The following is a 21,193-nucleotide window of genomic DNA, read 5'->3' as shown; positions in this document are numbered from 1 at the left end:
CTAAGCTAGGTTCCTGGTTGACACCTAGTAGGTTATGCACCTAGGTTTGGTGAAGCTATTCGTTATATCAACCTTGGAAGTCTCAAAATAGGTTATCAGCCTCTACCTATATACTTAGTACCTAGATCTATCAGTCTTCTCACAATTACTGTCACATCAATTATATATATCATGTACCTACCTAGTAGCTTTTCAAAATTCTCAAGTCGTTGTTTCCTTTTTAATTTCCAACAGCCCTACGGAGAGATCAACTATGACTTGATTGGACGATCCTTGCCTCTCATCTGTATGGGAACCCCACATAGCCCCGCGATTGGGGTTCACCTAGAAGCTTCTAAGAAAAGCTTCACCAAACCATTCCAGTTCCTTCCTTGCAACCCAGACAGTTGGTAGCAAATTCCTAAATGCTCCTGTGGCCGCAAACTATTCTCACCCATTGTCTCCTGCCTGCTCACGCTTCTTTCCTGAATTGCTTCTTTTCCACTTAGCAAACCAGATACCCTTGTCTAGCTTTTTTTTAATATTTTCCCCCACATCCATCAATTGCCTTAAACCTCTGTCGACCCAACGTCGTGCCATTGTCTTTCCTCCCTCTACCACACTTCTCATAAACCATTTTCCGACCAAAATTTTCATATTCTCGTAACACAAGCCACAGCCTTCACAAATCACTAATCACAAATAAAATGGCGGACTCAGAGCAGCCCAAGAAGCGAAGCTACGTCTTCTTTGACATTACCATCGGCTCCAAACCTGCTGGCCGCGTCACTTTCGAGCTGTACAATGACATTGTACCCAAGACAGCCGAGAACTTCCGCGCGCTATGCACTGGCGAGAAGGGCGTAGGGAAGACTGGCAAGCCTCTCCACTACAAGGGCAGCGCCTTCCACCGAGTCATCAAGCAGTTCATGATCCAGGGTGGTGATTTCACTGCAGGAGATGGCACTGGTGGCGAAAGTATCTACGGCACCAAGTTCGAGGACGAGAACTTCGAACTCAAGCACGAACGCCCGTTCCTGCTTAGCATGGCCAACGCTGGTCCCGGTAAGCATTGCTTTTAAGCTTCCCTCTACTGCATACATGTTGTATATGTAGAACACCCAACTAATAGTATTTGCTATCCTATAGGAACCAATGGCTCCCAATTCTTCGTCACCACTGTCCCCACACCCCATCTAGACGGAAAGCACGTCGTCTTTGGCGAGGTCAAGACTGGGAAGTCTATCATCCGACAGATTGAGAACTTGCGCACGACGAGCGACAAGCCGAACCAAGCCGCTGTCATCGCTGACTGCGGCGAGCTACCTGACTCTTCTGCAGCCGAGGCCTCAGAGGTTAGAGCCCCTGACGCCTACGGTGACCAGTACGAGGATTTCCCCGAGGACGATAACACGGAACAACCTCTTTCGGCAGCACGGGTCCTACAGGTCGCCTCCGACTGCAAGGACTACGGCAACAAGGCCTTCAAGGCCGGTGATATCCTGGGTGGCCTGGAAAAATACCAAAAAGGTCTGCGCTACCTTAACGAGGAGCCGGAAGTGAAGGACGACGAGACAGAACTCCGCAAGAAGCTCGACGCCTTGCGATTCACCCTTAACTCCAACTCCGCCCTCCTCAACATCAAGCTCGAGGCATGGGAGGAGGCAGAGCGCTCCGCGACTGCCGCCTTGGCCGTCACGGGCATCACAGACACCGAGCGCGCCAAGGCCCTATACCGCCGCGGCTTCGCGCTCATCAGGCTCAAGGACGAGGACACTGCCATCGAGTACCTCGAACAGGCCAAGAGGCTGGTTCCCGGCGACGCGGCCATCACCAAGGAGCTCGACACTGTCAAGAAGCAGGCTGCAGCTCGTCTGGCCAAGGAGAAGGCCGCTTATAAGAAGTTCTTCGCGTAATTCTATCCTAAGTATAGTGTATAGACGCCATTATGAAAGGGTGCTCACCATTCAAAAAGGGGTTTCAGAGGCGAGGAAGATCGGAAGGAATAGCCGGCATAGCATAGCTATCAACTACCAAAAAAAGAAAAATAAAACAATTTAATAAGCCAACCTATCTCTAATAGGTATATCCCCTTCAGGGGTGTCATGTATCATGTGAAATGAACGAGATTTTGCAAGAGAGGAAAAGGAGATGATGGATAAAATGACTGCCAAAAGATATCCTATTCCCTCCCATTCATCCATCCATCCATCTATTCGCTTACTCTAAATTCCCCTGATTCCTCCTCTACGTTAACCTCTTTCTACGTTTCCTGTGCAAGTACCGGGTACCTAGGTAGGCATAGTATACAGCAACACATAGCATTACATAGGTAGGTAGGTACCTTATCAATACCTACCTACATAGTAAGTAGTATGGATGCCTTAGGAAGACTAGTAGTTACCTCATATCACGCAAAACACACAACACCAAAATAAGCACTGCTACAAACAGACAGATAGACAAACAGATAGACAGGCAGACAGGCAGACAGGCAGGCAGACCAGGGGGTTAGGTTAGGTTGGCTTATTCCCAACCAGCCAACCCCCCTTACCCTCTATCACCCTTTTTCTTCACGCCATTCTTCAGCATCAATCAATCAATCAAGCAATCAATCAATCATTTATCTCTTTTTCTCTATCGAAAAAAATATTTTCCCTCCCCTCCCCTTCCCTTCCCTTCCCTCTCTTCCCCCTCCCTATCTCTGTTCTGTCTCTCTGTCTGATTGTTTTGTCTTCTGGTTTGTCCCAAACATAAAAATGGGGAAGGCTTTCGGTTCATCATATGTAAGTTGTATAAAGTTTTAGTGTGTGTTTGTGTTTGTGTGTGTGATATATTTGGTCGTTAAAAAAAAATAAAAAAAAAGCTCAAGTGTTATGTTTTTATGCATCCTAGGGGTATGTATCTAGCTAGCTGCCTACCTACGTACCTGATAGGCAGGTATCTTGGTAGGCAGGCAGCGAGGCCACAACGGGCCCGCCTCTCAAGAATGCTTCTTTCATTCCATCCCTGTAACCCCTTGTCTCCTAAATGTTTCTTTCCTTCTACTAAATTCCGATTCCCAAGTCCCAAGCCCATTTTGGGATAGAATAAAAAAGGGGGAGAGAAGGAGAAGAAAGCAAGAATAAAGCTTTGCATTTTGTGATGGGGGGCATTGGCTAGGCATAACACGTATCTGAATGGGAAACCCATACATAGATCATGAAAAATAATGACTGCTCCTCTACGCTCCCCATGGTCTATTTATTTCTATTGCGCTCTGGGTGTCGTATGATGATAAGAGATCGTCTCAACGGAAAGTCCCTTCATCATTTGAACCCAAATATACCGGCCAGTCCCTCTAGTCTGGGAGTGGGTGGCCGCTTTATTAATCGGGATCGGGTGCGTTTTACCGGCACCTGTTGTGGTGGGATCTGTGAGTTCGCGTATGGATGCCGCTCTGCGGAACTGGGACGTAACTAGTGTCTCGAGTTCGCATCGTTCTGCCAATTTTCTGAGAAGCTTCCAAGAATGCTCCTACTGCCTTTCTCTTCCCTGTCCCTTGTCTTCTCCCGCACCGTCGGTGGCGAGCTGACGGATTCTTTCCCCTTATCCTTGTCCTTGTCCCTCTTGCTACCATCCCTATCCCTATCTCTCTTACCACCAATGAGGCCGTGGAGGAAATGTCGTGGATTCTTCACGTACCCAGCTTTTGTACGTATTGCCCTAATCGGATTTGGCAGGTCTATATCGTCCGGTGCCTGACGGAAAACCCTCCCCTCCCGAAAGTGGTGAAAGGCCGTTCGATCTCCTCCATCTAGCTCACTCCCCGACGAGCCTGGTGGTTGGTATGCGTCATTGTCCGCCCAGGGCACTTGGTTTCCATACGTTAGATTAACTGAATCCATAAGAGCCGCTCTATCAAGAGTCTCGGCTAGATCTTCTGTGATCACTGACTCAGTCTCTTCTGAACGGATTGATTCAACCCTGGCAAGACACTCGTCGGAACGACTTTGAAGATCTAGACATATTGCGTGGAACTCCGCTAATTCGGCATCAAAATCCGAAGGATCTGTGAATGCCGACTTGTGGCTTGATTCAAGCCAAAGTTTGATTAATCCTGCAAAATTCCGAGGCTGATCGATCAAATACGGGAGAGACGGGAAGCCTTCTCGGGATGCACCTGATAGACGGCCGAGGATGGTAAGAGGAGTTGAATAGGAAGCGGGGACAGTGACGAGACTACGCTCGCTTGGTATCGAGCACATCTGGTCGATATAATCTTTGAAGGGCTGCCTGTGAATACTTAGAAACTTGTTCATGGGCTCCATCCAACTCTCTTTCTTGCCGAAAGTAGATAAGTTTGCCAGGGCCTGAAGCCCTTTCGCTATGAGAGTGAGCGTCCGCTGCGCCCGGTTTCGCGGATTATCCCGTAAAAGCCCGAAGAGCTTAGGGTTCAATATTGCTGGACAGATGAAACGTAGGAACAAGAACCCCGAGACACTCGTGTAGTTGACAGTGCGGAGGAAGTCACCGTATCGGTCTTCCGCGACGGCTCGGACGTATTTGAGGATCTGCCGGAGCTCAAGTGGCAATCTTGTTGATGAGTCAACAATGCACTCCCATACTTCAGTCGTCAACTGCACCAGCTGGCTCCAGTGTTGTTGTAACTCATCACCATGTTGAATCCGGCTTGGATCGACCTCACAATCTGGGTTGAGTTCATTGATCTCAAAAATCTTGTCGGCTAAGATTTCCTCAAGGAATTCTTTGCCTAAGCGACGCATATGAAACTCTAGAGCCTGAGTGAGAAGCGAGTTTCCGCGAAACAGAAGGTTTGCTTCGCCAGCCAACGACTTCATGTCGCGAACAAGTTGGTCTCTCTCATTTGCAGAATTGGCAGATTCGTTGGATTTTAGTCGCCTGCTGAAGCGTAGTCTCTTCATGCTGTTTTGACTCCCAATGCCATCGATTTCTTCTTCCACAAGTGCCATAAGCCATTCACTAGAACTTCCTGACACCTGGAATATGTTTAAGAATAACTCCGCAAGCCGTCGCATGGCAGAGGGTATCGCTAGGGCGATTTGGCTTGTCAATCCAACGCTGAATTTATGGAGGAGAGCGCTCAGTGGTTCGTAATCCTTCGACCCGAGGACAACCAGCTCATCGTGGTTTACCTTGACAAACATGCTCCCAATGGATTCTTGTTTTTCGTCGCACACTTGCAGCCATTGCTCGTGATCCTTTCCCCGATCCAACTTGTCCAAGGGTATATCCACCGCTCCACAAAGGATTTCTGTAAGATTGCCAGTTTTAGGTAGACCCAGTGATGCTTGTAATTGATGACTCAAGCTTTCTAGATTCCCTTCGACTCGTTTTAAAATAACTGATAGATATGGCAATGAGGTGGGCAGCTCGGTAAACTGGGTGAACTCCCTCCAGAAAGGGTTCTTTGTATCTGTTTGTGTGGTGGTACGCGATCGAACTTCACCGTCTAAAATAACCTCGGCGAGGTAGTTGCCTGTCAAAGGATCTCGTTCTTTAGTGTGACGGTCATGAGATTCTGGAAGGGGAATGGGCTTCTTGATTTTCGCCTCCGTGACCCTGATTTGAATCGTTTTCTCCAAGCGAAAGATCTGCCCTGCAAAACCCTTATCAAAATCTCGTATCTCGATTATCTGTTCTGCAGCGGCGTCAAGTCCGTATAGATCTGGGACAGCGAATGCTCGCAACAGAACAAACCAGACTTCGAATAGAACCCTAGAGTCAAGTGCAAGATATACCGGTCGAAATATTGAAAGTTGCGTGGATGTAGACGAATATATCGGGAAGATAGCAATGCAGAACTCCTCGTCTAAAACAGACCTATCCAGTTGCTGCACGGCGCATCGAGATAGCTGTGATAGTTCTATGACCGAGAGCACCGCAACGTCATTTTCGGTCATCAATTTGAACTCGCCATTGTCCTGGAGGATGCAGGAAACCCTCCTCCAAGATGTTAAACCTGAACGAAGATCTCGAGTAGACGGGCGCTTCACGATAGCCCGTGGCGACGCAGCATTTCCCTTGTCCCACAGCATCACCTTACCAACCTTGATGATGGCCGCATCCTTCGAAGACGAACCAGTGGCGGTTGAGGAACCTCGCCTTCTCATTTCCGGTCGACTGGGTAGTGGTGGATTGATGTTTTTCCCGCTGGGGAATTTTACTGTATTGGGACGTATTTGTTGCCAACAAAGTAAGCTAGCAAGCCATAAGTCAAATTCTTCTGGAATGAGGGGGCGCAGGATCAGCTCGACACCCATCTTATTGTTTAGTATCTCTAGGCATTTCCCTTTGTTATCTTGATAATCAGCGGGTATAACCCTGCACCCTCGGAGGTCGGAGACAACTGGAACGTGAAAGGAGTTGCCGCCCTGCCCCGAGTCATACAGCAAACTGCCTCGTTCCTCGTCTATATAGCACACTCCGGGGTACCACGGTCCATTTAGCTCACATTGATACTCAACCTCTCCCTTCATACGCCCACACAGCGCCTTCATTAGTAAAAGGATCTTGTTCGCATCATCGGTGGGAACCGGAAGAGGCAAAGAATCGACACATGGCGGTGGAGAGACTAAGGGAGATGTGGGACGCGAAGAAGCACGCTTGATTAGGCGCCGGTTAGAAGATCTTCTCTCCTTGCTTGAGGATAGCGTGACTTTTAGGTCTGGAGCTTTAGTTGTTGTTATCGACGGATACCCTACGGATTCGAGAACGGTCGAAGGAGGACGTATATTATCAATATCTAGGAATGGTTGGGAGCTTGATGACGAGAAGGATCCTACTCTATGACGACTCGTATCGGATAAAGGGGTGGTAGTTTGTTGGCGCAGCGCAAGAGCACCGTCCATAGTATGTGTACGTGGTCGCAGGGCAGCTTTTTGGTGCTGCGATTGTGGGTTAGAGGTGTCGTCCAAGGAGTCACTGTAGGCATCGTTAAATACCATGCCTTGTCTCCTCCTCTCCCCACCAGGTATAGATCTGGGCGAGCCTTGCTTGGGCGAGACGGTACCGAAGCCTCGGGATCCTTGTGCGATGTTGTTTGTGTCCGTGGCGTGGCCATTTTCGCCTAACTCAGGTGTAACCGTCCGGACGCTGGTTTGTTGTACCTTGGCATTGGCCACGAAAGCACTGCGCATATTACTAGCAGGCGCCCATTCCGTGTTGAACGGTAGCGTATCCCCTGCAGTAGCCGACGACCAGTCTGCTAGGTTGCCGATGTGGTTGGTTTGGCTATCCTCCCCTTCCTCTTCCACCACCTCGGGCGGCGTGGAGATGCCGCGAGCCCGCTGTTTCGAATGCATTGGGACGTATAAGATTGAGCATTGAATGCTGTGCAGACGTCGCGCAAATGAGTCGAATTAATGTGGTATTCGGCAATTATATATGTCGTTGTCGCGGCCATTCACCAATTTTATCCGCGAGAAGTCGTGAGCTAGAGTTATATGAGAGAGTTGTCTGTCATAAGGCGCAGGCGGAAGATGATTCGTTCAACAGCTTCCATCGGGGGGTGCTCATTCTAGAAAAATGGTGGAATCTAATTGTTGAGGGCGAGCTACTCGGATTGGTTGGAAGGTCGGCGCATAGTAGTGGTAAGATAGGTGGTTTGACGTCTCGAATCGGCAACGTAGGAACAAACTCCAACAGAACCGCTAATTGTATGTCTTGTTTCTTAGGTTGTGCAAATGTTGTTTATCCCCTTTCATAATACTATACCATATCGTAATGGTATATTCTCATACAAATTCCCACGTCAAGTTGGAGTTGAGATCCATTCAGCACGTGGAAATTTGAGTGTCAGGGATTGCAGGAACGGGTAAGCTGTCAGAAAATGTTAGGTGAGGTGTGGGCGAGTGTTCGAGTGGTTTGCCGGATTCGGCTCGCATTGGCGGAAGGTCAGGAGCGCACAGCAGGACGGCGCAGTGTTGTGGTTTTACTCGGTCGTTAGCTCGCCAGATGCCCAACCTGGTCAGGGTTATGTAGAAGGAACAAGCCGACTTGGAGATTCTTGGGGTTGGTTTCCTTGTGGGTGCTCTGGGGGGTATTCTGGGCGTTCTGGGCGTTCTGAGTATTCTGGAGCTCTTCTGGATTTGCGCAGCGAAGGTCGGAGTGTTATCTGCAGGACCACTGCTTGCCCTGTACTATTGTGACAAGACGATTGGATCCCCGGCCCAGGTCCAGGTCGAGAGACGGCAAGCTACAGTTTTGGTAATTTTGAGAGGGAGGACGTGCGACGACAAATAGGGAAGACGTGTTTCCGTAGGTACCTAGGTCATGTATGTATGTAATATGTACCGTACCAATAGTAATTTTGATGAGTCCCGAATAATCCACGTCGAATAGAGGACGTGGGAAAAAAAAGAAAAAAAAGGAAAGAAAAATCAGTAGTTAATTGAATGTCTCGGAATTACAAACCAAACTAGCTACTGGGTTAGGTAGGTAAAGGTAGGTAAGTATTAGGGAGTATACCAGATTCCTAGTAGATATCTGGGCTACCTAAGCCTTTCAATCAACGATGCTATAGTATGGACTCTATGGAGTATGGAGTATGGAGTAGTTAGGTAGTAAGTAGTAGGTAGGTAGACGGTAGGTCAAGTAGTAGCGGCGGTAGGTAGTTTAGGTAGTTGGACCATTAGCATACATAAAATAGTTAAAGCCAGGTTTAATTGAAATTGCAGGTCTTGATAGAAGAGGTTGATGGGGTCTGGAAGGATTTGTGATTTGTTGTTTGCAAAGTATCTGAGCGAATAAGGCTACACGGATTCAACTTTCCCCATGCTTCCATGCTGCTTGCTCCTTCCTTCGGCTGATGTTGAGTGCTAGGAACCAGGAAGGAACTTAAGGAAGAGCTCTGCAGCGACTCAGGTTACACTAGTCTACACTAGCTCAGACTAGCTTAGCTTAGCTGCATTATTTTTAGTCGGGTCCAACGTTAATATCCATGCAGCTTGAGCACTTGCACTTGTCAGTTCTTGAATGTTATTATGTACCTATCTCGTACATACATATTACATACTAGGTATTGTACGTGTGTTGTACAATACAATACATGCAATTATTAGTACTTGGACATTGAAGTCAAGACTTTCAACAACAATTTCAATAATATTAACTGATTGCAACTTCAATAGCATTGACATCTGGAATCTTGAACTTCATTATTTGACGGTTAAAGTTACCAGACATTGACCCCCCCCGCGCGAGGCTGTAATGTAACAAGCTTATCATACTTATTATTATTTATTCCTTTTTTCTTTTTTATTCTTTACCTAACTAATTACTATTATTCCCTATCATATAACTACCTCTATTGCCTTGTTTCTTTTTTCTCATTATTTCTACTATGTACAATCTCTCGCAACTTGGCATGTCTTGTTGTTCTCTGTGCTAATAGGGGGTTTACTGACTAGGCTAACCTAAGTGCTGAGGTTGCAACACCATACATATAAGGTTACTTATAGCAAAGGGTGGTCGAAAAGCCTAGGTAGGTAGGTAGTTATCCTAGCCGCCTAGCTGTTAAGCTATACATAGCGAGCTACCCTACCACACGGACCCAAAGGTTGGGCAGATTATTGAGCAGTCCCGGGTCGACTTACGCCTGTAATAGAGATATCCAATACAGATCCTTTGATAATAGTACAACTTGGCTGTCTCGTGGCGGTAGTGGACCCGGTAGTAGAATCGTGGCAAGCTGCCAGGTGCCCTAGATACTACTAACCTAGGTATGCCATGCTGGTATGGCCTGATGGATGCTGACAGGGCAACTAACTATGATATTCATTAATGACTACATATAGTTATCTTATATGGAGTGAGCCGTCGTCAGATATATAGATACATGTGCATACCTACATGTATGTAAGTACAATACCTTGATGGTAAGTACAGTACATAAAAAAGCAAAGCCTTACCACCAGCGAGCTATGCTTATGTAGGTCTAGTTGCGCAGCCTCGTGTCTCGAGGTGTGTCTGTGGGGGATGAGACGGGATAAATCTGAGTAAGCTTGAAAACGATAGGCAGCACCAATAGCAGTTCTAGACAGTTTGTGCCTCCAAAGGAATATCTAATATCTGATATCTATCACCAAGCCTACCGTTGTCCTGAATCTCGATGCTCGGCTAGTTTCCGAAAAGATCAAAGCTGGGTCTGACGAACCGTCTTGATCGGGTAGCAGCAAGGCGTACTTCGTCACGGAGAATGCAACTTCGAGATCCCGTCAATATGGCTGCAAGCCTTCCTCCAGTGTGAAGTTGGCAGGATACCTACACCACCTACCTAAGGTATGCATGTTTCTCGTTGTCGAGTTCGACGGACCTATCATGAAGCCGACAACCTCGCGTTTGATGTGTGACTACTAGTTGAATGACACCACTCTGTTGCACTCTGAGACCTCCACAACGTGCCCGTCCTTGTGCTGCCCTATCCAGCTTCCCGGATCCCTTGCGTTGGTTCCATGAAACCTACACGCATACACACCTGCATACGCTTCCATACCAAGCCCTGTGGTTTACATGTACGTGGTAAATTCAACCTGCATGCGTTGTCTAAGGCAGGTTTTCAGGAACATTTCCATGTTACGTGTTGTACTTACACACATATATATATACCTTGTACAATATGCTCAACAAAGAAGAAATCAACAACATTCTGCTTCCGATCCTAGTGATAGGCGTACGGAAGTATTATCGTCATCAGGACATGGATCAGCGAGTGTTCGAATGTTCATATCATGGATGTCCATATGTAGGTAGGCTAACTGGTTAGATATTCTCGAACATTGAAAATTTTAATCAAAGTTTTAAAGACGTAGGGCCTTATTAGTAGGCATATGCCATAACTACATGTACCTACAATGGTCCTACATAGGGAGGTATGTACATAGTCGTTTACGCCGTAGTTACAGTAGTGAACATTGAACAATACGAAATTCCGCTTTGCTACTGACCTGGTCCATGCCAGAAGAAAGATTGGTATGGTCCGTTCCGCAGTGATCAGCCGAAGCCACATTAATGTCATATGCACGGATGTTCAAGGGTCCATGGTCTAATGTGACATTAGGTATGTACTATGCACCATTTTACTCTCCGACTAATAATAGCATTTGGTTATTGGATATGTACTCGAAGGGGATGCGAATGGGAATCAAAGCCTTGATCGAATCTCACCAAGGAGAAGGAGAGAGAGGGGACGAGAGGAGGAGGGGGGAAGAGAGAGAAGAAAAAGAAAAAAACAGGTCACTTCGCTATCAAGGATGTGTGCGTTCGTGCGTACCTTAGTATGCTTGCCATTGCTTGGTAAGGGATATGTATTCAATGCATACCTAGGTGGTCTACATAGTGGTCCCGGTGGTGTACTATGTATGTACCTCTGTCTCGCGTTCTATCGCGTGCTCGGTCCCCCTCACTGCCCTACCCCCTTCAAGTCAAGGGATGCCTGATCTCTCTGCCGCATTAAGACGGCCGTTAGTAATGTCTGTCACAGTGTCTACTGCATAGTTAGTACTTGTCAGACGCGGATAACGCCAGCAATGATGAAGAAAAGGGGAAACTTATACTACCTACATAGGTAATACACTAGATCCAAAAGAAGGTCGGGAAGAAGATCCGGGGAGCGATCCATACGCGCGTGAGCATGAAACATTAACTAGGACTATCCGTTTGCCTCGCTGCCTCGTCCTTCTATCAGCGAAATCAAGAATCCTGAAACGTGTGAATCCATGCCATTTCGGCCTTAACAAAATCCCCATACTGTAGGTAGGTAGGTATATAATAGCGAGTAGTATAGGTAGGCTAGCTAGGTACCTACAAATGGCTAGAAGGAATAAAAGCCTGGTAGCAAATTACGTACTGGATGGAATAATGCATGTGGTTTAGAAGATTCGGGCCACTAGGCAACCTGAAGAACTCCTTTGATTAGGTAGGCAGGTAACTAGGCCGTACGCCCCATCCCCCGTCCACATGATGTGTGGTATTTTTACATACACATGTAGCGCGCATCTTCGCCAAAACGGCTCTCGTATGTATCGTATGTATGTACGAACTACTACGTCTCCTACTAATTTAACTTCACATACCATGAAATACGTGGATACAAAAATCATACTGTAACCAAGTTATCGGGATTCCCGTCATAGATGTAGTTATACCTAAGTACATATAAAGCAGACGGGGCGATACATGATTAAGACGATCATTCGGGTATGAGGTACATATATAGAATACATATCTGTAGGTCATGAAGTTCAGAGTCCAGACATGAACAGCACAGGTAGTTCACAGGTAGTTCCAGCCCAGTCTCACATCTCCCTTGCTTTGGCTGCAAATATACGCGGCTGAGTAGGTAGCGCGCTGGTCAAAATTGGACGTCCTCCATTTTTGCAGAAGACATCAAGCAAGGGGGACTTATTCTGTGGGACATAGTGTAATATAAGGTAGCGAGTATTGACTCTTTAGACTCTGCAACATTTAAGTGGAAGGACGTATTCGGAATGCACAAGATAGTTATACGGCTCAAGTCAAGGCACTGTGTTGGGTAATGCAGCTTTTGCTGAACACTCAATGGAGGATATAAACTTGTAAATAAAGCAAGACGTTCCTCCGTTGAGTAAAATCAACGGCCCATAACAATCGATGCAGCCGTTATCATTTACCCTCCAAAATCCAGCATAATATGCCAGGTAACAACGAAAATAATCTTGTCAAGAATGGTATCACCTTCTCCCGTACGGCTGTATTGAGAAAAAAAAGATGAAATATGCCTTCGCCGTAAACCACATAATCTGCCAACTCCATTTGCCCAAACTCTGTCTCCGTCTCCGTCCTCCCAGAAAGTGTCAAACGGTATCCATGAGCTTCGAGGTTCCAAAAAAAAAGGTGTGACTCAACCACCCCCCCAAAAAAGAATCAAGTTACCGGGTGGTAAAACAAGTAAATAAGTAGCAATCCTTTGGTTTGCTATGTCTGGTGCTAGTAGGCGGTACCACAAACTGGGTGCCACCGATAGCTTGATTGGCGTATTAGCGCGACATGCCCTCGATCGGGCTGACGGGATGACTCCGAGCAATACTGAGGTCGGTGCTACCGGTACGTCTCAGGGCTTGCGACATAGTCTCTATGTTAAGGTCCCCATTCACGGAAAGGTTGTGCTCCGCAGAAGTCGGGCTGCCCAGGGGCTTTCTGACAGGAGACATGCTCAATCCCTTGATAGATCCCGAGATGCTATTCGGTGGCGATGTCTCGGCACCTTGCGAAGATACTGGTGATCTTATTGGAGACGGTGAACGGTTGACTCCTCTCGATCCAATCGAGGTCAGGCCGGCAAGATGTATCGAGTCCCGGCTACTACTTGGGGGTATTTGCTCTGCCTGAACGACATCGGCGAATGATATGAAACTCAAACGTCTGACGTCAGAAGAGTCGAGCGAACCGTAGTTCGAGGCAGACTCCTCCTTATCAGAGAAAGCAGCCAGATCATCCGTCCACGAATTAGACACCGTATCATACGGAGAGGCACCCGTCACAGTCACGCTCGCAGGTTGGTGCATGTTATGCGTAACGATCTCGACGGAGTCGGGGCTAAGATGCTCGTCTGTGATGGCTTCGGAAGATGCGTCAAGGACGGGGGGGATGTAATTTTCGGTTTGGATATGGGACGGAATGGCTGGTGAGTTGGGTACCGCGACGGCGCTCTCTTGCACATCGCGCTCGAAGATTTGAGAACCTGCCGGAGAACATAATCGGGGGCTTGACGAGTAGAAACCTCGGCCAGGTGAAGATGGTGTCATAATCGGGCTACCGGGCTGGATGGGCGAGCCTGTAGTCGATCGCTTTGTTGATGTTTGGGGCACATCCTTAGTAGACGGCGGACTCGACGATCCCGAAGATTTCGGTAGAGGTTTAGTAGATTTGGGATCAACCTTTTTCTTGCCAAAACCAAACAGACTGCGCTTCTTCGATTTTGAGTCGGTCTTGGGTGAGTTACTCTCTTCCATTTTCTTCTCGTTGGATTCGGTAATTGTTGAACTCGAGTCACCTTTCGTAGTTTGACTCTTCTCTCCCATTTCAGATGATGGATCCTTCTCTCGACCTATTTTTATAGCAGCTGCTGGTGAAAGAGTCATGACAACGAACCGAGGCTTCGGAGGTTTCAGACGCTTATTAAATAGGATGAATGGGGTGATTAACGGGCAACTGGCAACTGGCAACTGGTAACTGGTAACTGGTAACTGGCAACTTTCAACTTTCACAACTGAGTAATATTGATTTTCTGCAAAATGCCAAGACGTTCGTCAGCACGAGACCAAAAAAATCGACCAAGCATACAACAAGCCAAAATTGGACTGGTCTTGACACTTGTAGTAGAAGAAGTAGAGTAATGGTGAGCTTTGGGATTGGAGGAGGGGAATTCGAGGTCTTAGGTAGCTAGGGTAGGTACTAGGTAGTGTTAAAAATCGACTGGGACGGAAAGGGCCTGGGACATGGACCTGGCTGGACATGGACAAGTATACAAAAAATAATCAATACGTAATACCCCAAAACTATTCTTTTTCGTTCTTTCTCTTTTTTTTTTCTTTTTTTTTCTCGTGTACAATAGAACTTGAATAGATTGTTGGGGACCTTGGGGTAGGTATGTATTCAAAAAGTAGAGCTTGCACTTACCCCTTCTATTGACTTGACGCGCGACTGGAAAGAAGCAATGGTTATTTTAGGTTGGCCGGGATCAGCAACCTTAAGACAATAATAACAAGCCCTGGAGACTAAAAATCCCAGTACTCTCTCTTCCTCAACTTCAGAGCGCCTACTTTTTATTTTGTCTCTTTTGGTTTTATTTTCTTCTTCTTCTACTTTTTGCCCTTTTTCTGTCTTGTTTGCCAAATGTTGTTTCTGCTGCGAACACGATAGCCGCGACGTTGACAACAACTGTAGTAGTTAGTTGTACTTTATAAGCGACGGGTATGTACGGTTGCGGTCGAAATTGCAGATGTTGGAATGAGCAATAAGTGGATTAGGCGGCACTATGCAGGAAGATGCAAGTGTTCGGTTTTTTGGGCGGAAGGTATTAGAACCAGTTGCGGATCGTCTTGTTCAAGTACGTAATAAGACCAGGACCAGGACCCAAAGAGGAAAAGACGAAATAGCTAATAGTAGGTAGGGACGATCAACAATTTGTGATATATGTACGCAGATAGATTGATGACGCTGTTGGGTCGTACCTAGTACTAGGTGATTATCAACAGCTATGTCACAGGTAGCTTGAAGTTGATAGGTCCCAGCTTGGTGCCTTGCAAGATCTTAGATTTACTCGAAATCGAGGAAATGGTCCACGGTCCTTAAATGTGGCCGATAGTTGGATGGACGGGGATGGATGTAAAGAAGGGGAGAGGGGAAAGGCAATAGATATGGGATAGATGGATGGATGTGGATGGATGCCCTATGATTTAATACATGATAAAGCTTTCAAGTCACAGGATGCGAGGTTGCTAGCAACATTGAACGATCAGATTCCAATGTAGGAACAGCGCGTGCTTGCTATGCCTGCTATGCTTGCTTTCAGCTTGCTTTTGCCCCTAATAAGCAGTTGGAGGGAACCACTGCTTGGCAGCTTTTTTAAGGAGCTCTCTCATGTAAGACACCAACGCCGAAAAAAGAATGATCCGTATCGGCAACTTAAGGCGCTATCTATCTTAGTTCTACAAAAGGAGCAAGTTTCTTGCTTTGGCACAGAAAGCAGGTATGTGATAGGAGAATATGGGGGCCGCGTGTGTACTTTTTTTCCTTCTATCTTCTTTTCGGGTGGTGTGCACAAGTTCTAGAAAGGGGGAAACGCAGCCTGCGACGTCACTGATCGTGACATTGCCTTCCATCCAATAATCTTCAAGGACACATGCAGGAATGAAGGCGAATTTAATGTCGATTTAATGTCGATATCTATTTAGTACATTTTTTCACAGCCAGCCCCGTTAAGGTTCTCACGTATTCTATAATTAAACGTCAGAATCCAGGGCCAGTCCCTAGAAAAAAAGGATTGGTATCGGTCACTCATTGGGCGTATTCTATCACGATCACGTACTGCATCGCATGAATTCAATGCAATCCTACACACAGGCTGAAAGAAAGGGCAAGACGACCGGTCCGAAGATGACAGGTTGAGACGAACTAAGCCCAACACCATTATGCTGACACACCCTAACTGAAACCTACAAGCCACCGGCGACCAAGATTTGCGATGTAGATCCAGGAGACTGTATCTACTATACCACCTAGTTTCTATAGTACTAGGTAGATAAATATAACTCGGAATAATTGAGACCTTGGAGACTTTCAATATCGACAATGTCTCGAATGTTTAGGATCAATAATAAAGATGCTTACTACCTAGTAGTTATTAGGTACTGCTTCTCTACCTCCACTTCTTCAAATACGTACATAGTTATATATGTTTCTTTTTTTCTCCTTTTTCTTCAGCAATGTTCATGAGAATAAATATCTTGCAAGTCAGAACTTGTAAGGCATTAAAGGCCTTACGATGGTGTGGCCGAAGATGTAGGCAGGGGACCTACCTAGGTAGGGTAGGGCAGTGTAGGCTGAATGAGTTCGTCGAATCTGTTCTGGCACATGAAACATCGGACTCGTCGAGTTCGACGTCACCTTCATGAGGGGTCATGGTCTCGGTTGGCCAAAAATGGTTGACTAAATTGATTGAGGGGGGGTTGTTTAATCGAAGGGATGTCCATCCATTCCCTCGCCATTCTTGTTCTTGTTCCCCTGCAGGGGTCAAGAGACACATGTACCAGGTATTCACCCACTAGCGGCACCACCTCCGTGACCTCCCTAGGTACCCAAGACTTTAAGTACACAAAATAGTTACACTAAATTAGCCTCGATTACATAAGACTGCTCAGGTGCACTATGTATGTAAAATTCAATCCAATAATTACTGTCACATGACCGCGTGCTAAACCCCCCACCCTTCGGTCCGTAAAACGTTCCGACAAAAATTGTGGTCGACTTTATCGATTTTTGTCGCCATTTCTATTCTCGATTGACAGCCACTTTTTTCCGAGGTTGAGTTTCAAGGGTGTAAGACTGGGGAGAGGACAATTGATCAAGCTCTAATATCTCCTGTACTGAGGCTCATCAAAAGGTTTTACTTAACACCACCAGACAATATGGAGACGCGGTCCCTCTTACAGCCGCTGCTGCGGTCCGTTACCACCACCACCACCACCACCAGCAACCCTCTCTTCTCGAGCAGCAGCAGCACCTGGTTTGCGGCGGCGGCGACCACTCCAGCATCACGACGCCACCAATCGTCCTCAGCCCGAACCAAGCGCGCCCTCAAGATCCCACCCCACCCCTCCTTCCTCCAGAACCCCCTCGAGGCCGCGCGAGTGATCTACAACCCACCCGCCTCCGCCCCCTCCGTCTACCACACGCCCTTCAAGTTCCTGCCGCCGAGCGACCCGCGGCGTAAAGCCAACCTCGCGCAGGTAATCCGCGCCTCCGCCGCCGCGCCTACTACCCCTCTTCCCCCCCCTACCGCCAACCCGAACCTGGCGCCCGAGCTCAAGACGCCGCCGCAGTTCTACAACGTGACGCGGGAGCAGGTGGAGGAGATGCGGCAGCTGCGGGCGGAGGACCCGGAGAAGTGGAGCGTGCACGAGCTCGCGCGGCGCTACTCGTGCGCCCCCATCTTCGTCATGATGTGCTGCCGCGCCGACCGCGAACACCGCGACCGCGAGAAGGCCCGCCTCGACGCCGTCAAGGCCCGCTGGGGCCCCATCCGCTCCCACGCCCGCGAGGAGCGCAAGAAGCGCAAGATCCTCCTGCACCAGGACGCTTTATAAGGAGGATGCGCCCCATGATGTTGTGTGCGCTGTGGCCTTTTTTCTACAGCACCTAGCTACGATCCGTCTCCCATCACCTTTGTGACGACGACGGATGGCGGCCTATCGAAGAAGGAACTAGATATTAGGGTGTCTAGGCACCTTCTTGATGGGTCGGAGTGTCCGGGGTGAAAGCTCACAATCTTTTCTATACGATTCAAGGGGACCGAGTCTTTGGAACTAGAGAACGAGAGAAGGCGGGGGGGGAAGAGGTAGAGAGCGCTAGGTCACCAGGGTAGATGATCGACCAAAGGGACTCGAATGGGGTTACTCGAACTCGACCGACACATGAAAACTTTTTTTACACAAGGGAAATGCAACGAGATGAGGCCCCGGTGATGAACTACCTACCAAAATCCATGTATTTACAACAAGACCAAGACCTACCCAAGTTTATAATTGAAGAGCAAGTAAGGTTATATATATATATAACCAACACTGAACATACATACATACATACCTAGCTATGGAACACACACTTTTCTGCCATTTTGAAAGTACACAAAATGTCGTCATCCGTAGTAATCCGTTAATCAAATCCCAATTTCGCCCGCCTTAAAATCTCACTCGTGCGTTGGTTGGCCTGTATATACCTATCTATCTATGTATGTTAAGGCACCTAGATAGATCGGGAAGACGAAAGGGGAACAGTTAGACACGGTGATCTCTATATCTCCGAGGTAGTTTTTGGTTTTCTCTTCTCCCTTCCCATCATCTATCTCCCGGTTCTAATTTCTGGGGTTCTGGTTCTGGTTCTAGTTCCTTTTCTAAAATGGACATCACATCACACCACATCACGCTCTTTCTTATGCCTAGGGTAGGTAGGGTATTGGGCCAAATGCTGCGCCTACATCACTTACAACGGGATGGTTTAATTCGTCAATATATCTCAGGTTGATATTTATATTATGCTAGTTTATGTCTTCCGGGCCTCATTACTTCATTTCCCTGCTTTTATCCAAACTAGTGGATGTAGCTTATTCTATAGGTCTCTACATCTCAGCCATATTATTAAATAGAAGGAAGGGCCTCCTTATTTCCCGCTGGCAGCCTTGGATGTCTCCCAGTCCTTTTTCCCGGGGATAACCCTTCGGCACCACCCGCACCAGCTACGGCTCCGGCCCGAGATCTCTCGGCCTAGGATAGTTCCCGTCTTCTTCTCGTCCTCCCACTCGGGAACGCAGGCACCGACACGCACAATCTGGACAAGTTTAGTCTTGACCACGCCACCGATGCCTTCGATCTCATGACGCGCGTAACCGGGCCGCAATTGTGGGCTGGGCGTCCGGCGCTCCGAGGGCGGCGAGCCGGCAATTGAGGAGGCCGGTGACGGCGTCCCCCAAGGGGATAGCGTCCCGTTATTCTGCTCATCTTGTTCCCGGGCATCTGCTGCGTCGCAGTCGGTTTCCTGTTCTCGCTCCTTAGAGCCACAGCAGAGTGCCTCTCGTCCACAGATTACGCCCCGGTCACCTTCGCCGATACCGGTCCCGAGACCACCGAGTACCTCGCCATACTGGTTCCGCCATTTCCAGATGCTACACGAATTCCACAATTAGCAAAGCGTGCAAGTGGGTCAACGACTAAAGAAGAGAAATTACGTACGACTTGTAGTCCGAGTCTGCTCCACGAATGCTTCTGCCGCAGGGCTGGCAAAGCCAAACCCCCTCGCTAACGCAAGTACATATTGATCGTTGCATTTCTTCGGCGTCTATGGGCGTATCCGGCTGTAAGGCTGGCTTCACAAGGCTTCCTAGTGGAGCTTTGCTACACGGAAGACATAACCTACGATGCCTATCGCGGAGGACAACGGGTGCTGGCGGTTTGATCGCACAGTTCTAGTCCGAGAAACGCATTATTAGTTTCCCATTTAAAGACGTGTCTAGTGTCGCAAAGATGCTTACCCGACAGACAACGGTCGCACACCGCCTGCATTCAGCCACCATATCTCTCGCGCAGCTTCCACTCTTGCCATTGTAGTCCCCGGTACGACCGTCTTCCATATAAAACCAGTTCCCTGCTCGGGCACGATATCGGAAGGTGTCTTCGGGGTCGACAGGCACGTCTTCGTTTATACAGTGGAGGGTATGCGCGAGGAGACTACTGCGGTACTGCAGAAGGGCTAGGTGTATTTGACGACAGGTGCGGGACAGGTTGTCAAGTGTGTTGAGGTCGATGGATGACGCAATGGCCATAACGATACTACGGTTGGATGTCGAGTCAGCTTTTCTCTCCCCCGGCTTCACACAGGAAGTGTAGCAGCCAGGGGGGAGGTTCTGCATTTAAAAATGCCATAAGTGAGGTTGCGTCTGCCTACGGATAACATCCGAGAGCCTCCGTCATCCCATTATGCTCATTGGGGTTCTCGGATTCGCCATATACGATCGGTTGACTCTGATCACTGTCTTCCCTCGTAGGGGTCAATTCGTTTATTCTAGAGGAGAGCTGTTGTTGTGCTCTTTCGCCATTCCACTCGGGCTTTAAGCCATAGTGTTGGGTCTGCGGCGGTTCTGCCTCCTCGTCGAGGTCTACAAAGAGGGCCATATTTACGATAGTGCTGATAGGAGGTCAACGTCGGGGCAGAAACGGAGAGAGGGAGGCAACGAATACGAGAGGTGGGCGGAGGAGGATAGGAATATAAAATTAATATAACCAAAAACGAAAGGAGAAGGAATTTGATTAATGAAGAGGAATGTTATGTAGATAGATGGAGAAGGATGATACTGGAATATAAAAACAGGAACCGTTGAAGTTAATAATGACCAAGTCACCGATAGATGTCTAAGGTTAGTAGCTGACTAGGTTAGGGAGGTACCTATGTAAGTACACAACTGATGTACTGGACATTGAAGGCTTAAGCAACATTGAAGTCCCGAAATCATATAGGTAAGTACATCCGATGTCTCGAATTGAACACCGTAACTGCCACCTCACACAATCTAGATTAGTGCATACATGAACACAGTAGTTTGTAACTTGTACATAGTTACCTACATATGTACTACATACAATACAATGTGACGGTGTACAGGAGGTACTTAATGCAAGCTAAGTCATTTGCGTTTCTAACCGAGTATCATGTATGTAAATATTACATACGTGGAAGTAACGAACCGAAAGGAAACGTGCCTACTTCGTATAATGTTGTTCCTTCTTTTTTATCAGATCCCATAATACAATCAATTGTACTCAACTTAAAAAGTTGCCGCCTTTCCTCTAGCGGACAAGGTGGGGTCATGATTGGAGCAACTAATTCGTTGCATTCGTTACCGTTAGGGCGTGATGATCAGGGCTATGCCGCGCTATAGTTG

General features: G+C 47.6%; 5 protein-coding genes across 5 annotated transcripts; 2 read left to right on the top strand and 3 right to left on the bottom strand.

Moving 5' to 3' along the window:
• Window positions 1-208: 208 nt before the first annotated feature.
• GGS25DRAFT_499643 (cyclophilin-like domain-containing protein) lies at window positions 209-2,233 on the top strand. Its single transcript, XM_049261796.1, has 2 exons — window positions 209-1,044; window positions 1,129-2,233. The coding sequence occupies exons 1-2, from the start codon at window positions 687-689 to the stop codon at window positions 1,893-1,895; spliced, it is 1,125 nt and encodes a 374-aa protein (XP_049114778.1). The 5' UTR covers window positions 209-686; the 3' UTR covers window positions 1,896-2,233.
• A 1,204-nt stretch (window positions 2,234-3,437) lies between these two features.
• Window positions 3,438-6,851, bottom strand: GGS25DRAFT_515116 (Rho GTPase activation protein; the record flags this gene model as incomplete). Its single annotated transcript, XM_049263053.1, has 5 exons — window positions 3,438-3,506; window positions 3,537-3,559; window positions 3,596-3,901; window positions 3,932-3,969; window positions 4,000-6,851. 5 exons carry the CDS (start codon window positions 6,849-6,851, stop codon window positions 3,438-3,440), a joined length of 3,288 nt encoding a protein of 1,095 aa, XP_049114777.1.
• A 6,165-nt stretch (window positions 6,852-13,016) lies between these two features.
• GGS25DRAFT_523780 (uncharacterized protein) lies at window positions 13,017-14,120 on the bottom strand (the record flags this gene model as incomplete). Its single annotated transcript, XM_049264485.1, has 1 exon — window positions 13,017-14,120. One exon carries the CDS (start codon window positions 14,118-14,120, stop codon window positions 13,017-13,019), a length of 1,104 nt encoding a protein of 367 aa, XP_049114776.1.
• Window positions 14,121-17,023: 2,903 nt separating this feature from the next.
• On the top strand, window positions 17,024-18,326 carry GGS25DRAFT_499630 (mitochondrial ribosomal protein subunit L20-domain-containing protein). The gene has a single exon (XM_049261795.1). It carries the CDS (start codon window positions 17,169-17,171, stop codon window positions 17,844-17,846), a length of 678 nt encoding a protein of 225 aa, XP_049114775.1. The 5' UTR covers window positions 17,024-17,168; the 3' UTR covers window positions 17,847-18,326.
• A 173-nt stretch (window positions 18,327-18,499) lies between these two features.
• Window positions 18,500-20,781, bottom strand: GGS25DRAFT_499628 (uncharacterized protein). The gene is made up of 4 exons (XM_049261794.1): window positions 20,200-20,781; window positions 19,787-20,084; window positions 19,488-19,720; window positions 18,500-19,420 (listed from the first exon to the last, which is right to left on the bottom strand). The coding sequence occupies exons 1-4, from the start codon at window positions 20,424-20,426 to the stop codon at window positions 18,919-18,921; spliced, it is 1,260 nt and encodes a 419-aa protein (XP_049114774.1). The 5' UTR covers window positions 20,427-20,781; the 3' UTR covers window positions 18,500-18,918.
• Between the last annotated feature and the right edge of the window lie 412 nt (window positions 20,782-21,193).

Source organism: Hypoxylon fragiforme (assembly GCF_022984875.1).
Source record: "Hypoxylon fragiforme strain CBS 206.31 chromosome Unknown GGS25scaffold_7, whole genome shotgun sequence".
Lineage (NCBI taxonomy): Eukaryota > Fungi > Ascomycota > Sordariomycetes > Xylariales > Hypoxylaceae > Hypoxylon > Hypoxylon fragiforme.
The sequence above is the reverse complement of the archived record's forward strand: the minus strand, read 5'-3'. Positions and strand labels throughout refer to the sequence as shown.

Bases quoted from the DNA above. Each gene is read 5' to 3' on its own strand.
- GGS25DRAFT_499630 (XM_049261795.1), top strand. From the start codon at position 17,169: ATGGAGACGCGGTCCCTCTTACAGCCGCTGCTGCGGTCCGTTACCACC.
- GGS25DRAFT_499643 (XM_049261796.1), top strand. From the start codon at position 687: ATGGCGGACTCAGAGCAGCCCAAGAAGCGAAGCTACGTCTTCTTTGAC. The intron at 1,045-1,128 runs GTAAGCATTGCT...GCTATCCTATAG, and splicing joins CATGGCCAACGCTGGTCCCG to GAACCAATGGCTCCCAATTC.
- GGS25DRAFT_499628 (XM_049261794.1), bottom strand. From the start codon at position 20,426: ATGGCCCTCTTTGTAGACCTCGACGAGGAGGCAGAACCGCCGCAGACC. The intron at 20,085-20,199 runs GTAGGCAGACGC...ATCCAACCGTAG, and splicing joins GAGGCTCTCGGATGTTATCC to TATCGTTATGGCCATTGCGT. The intron at 19,721-19,786 runs GTAAGCATCTTT...TTCTCGGACTAG, and splicing joins GTGCGACCGTTGTCTGTCGG to AACTGTGCGATCAAACCGCC.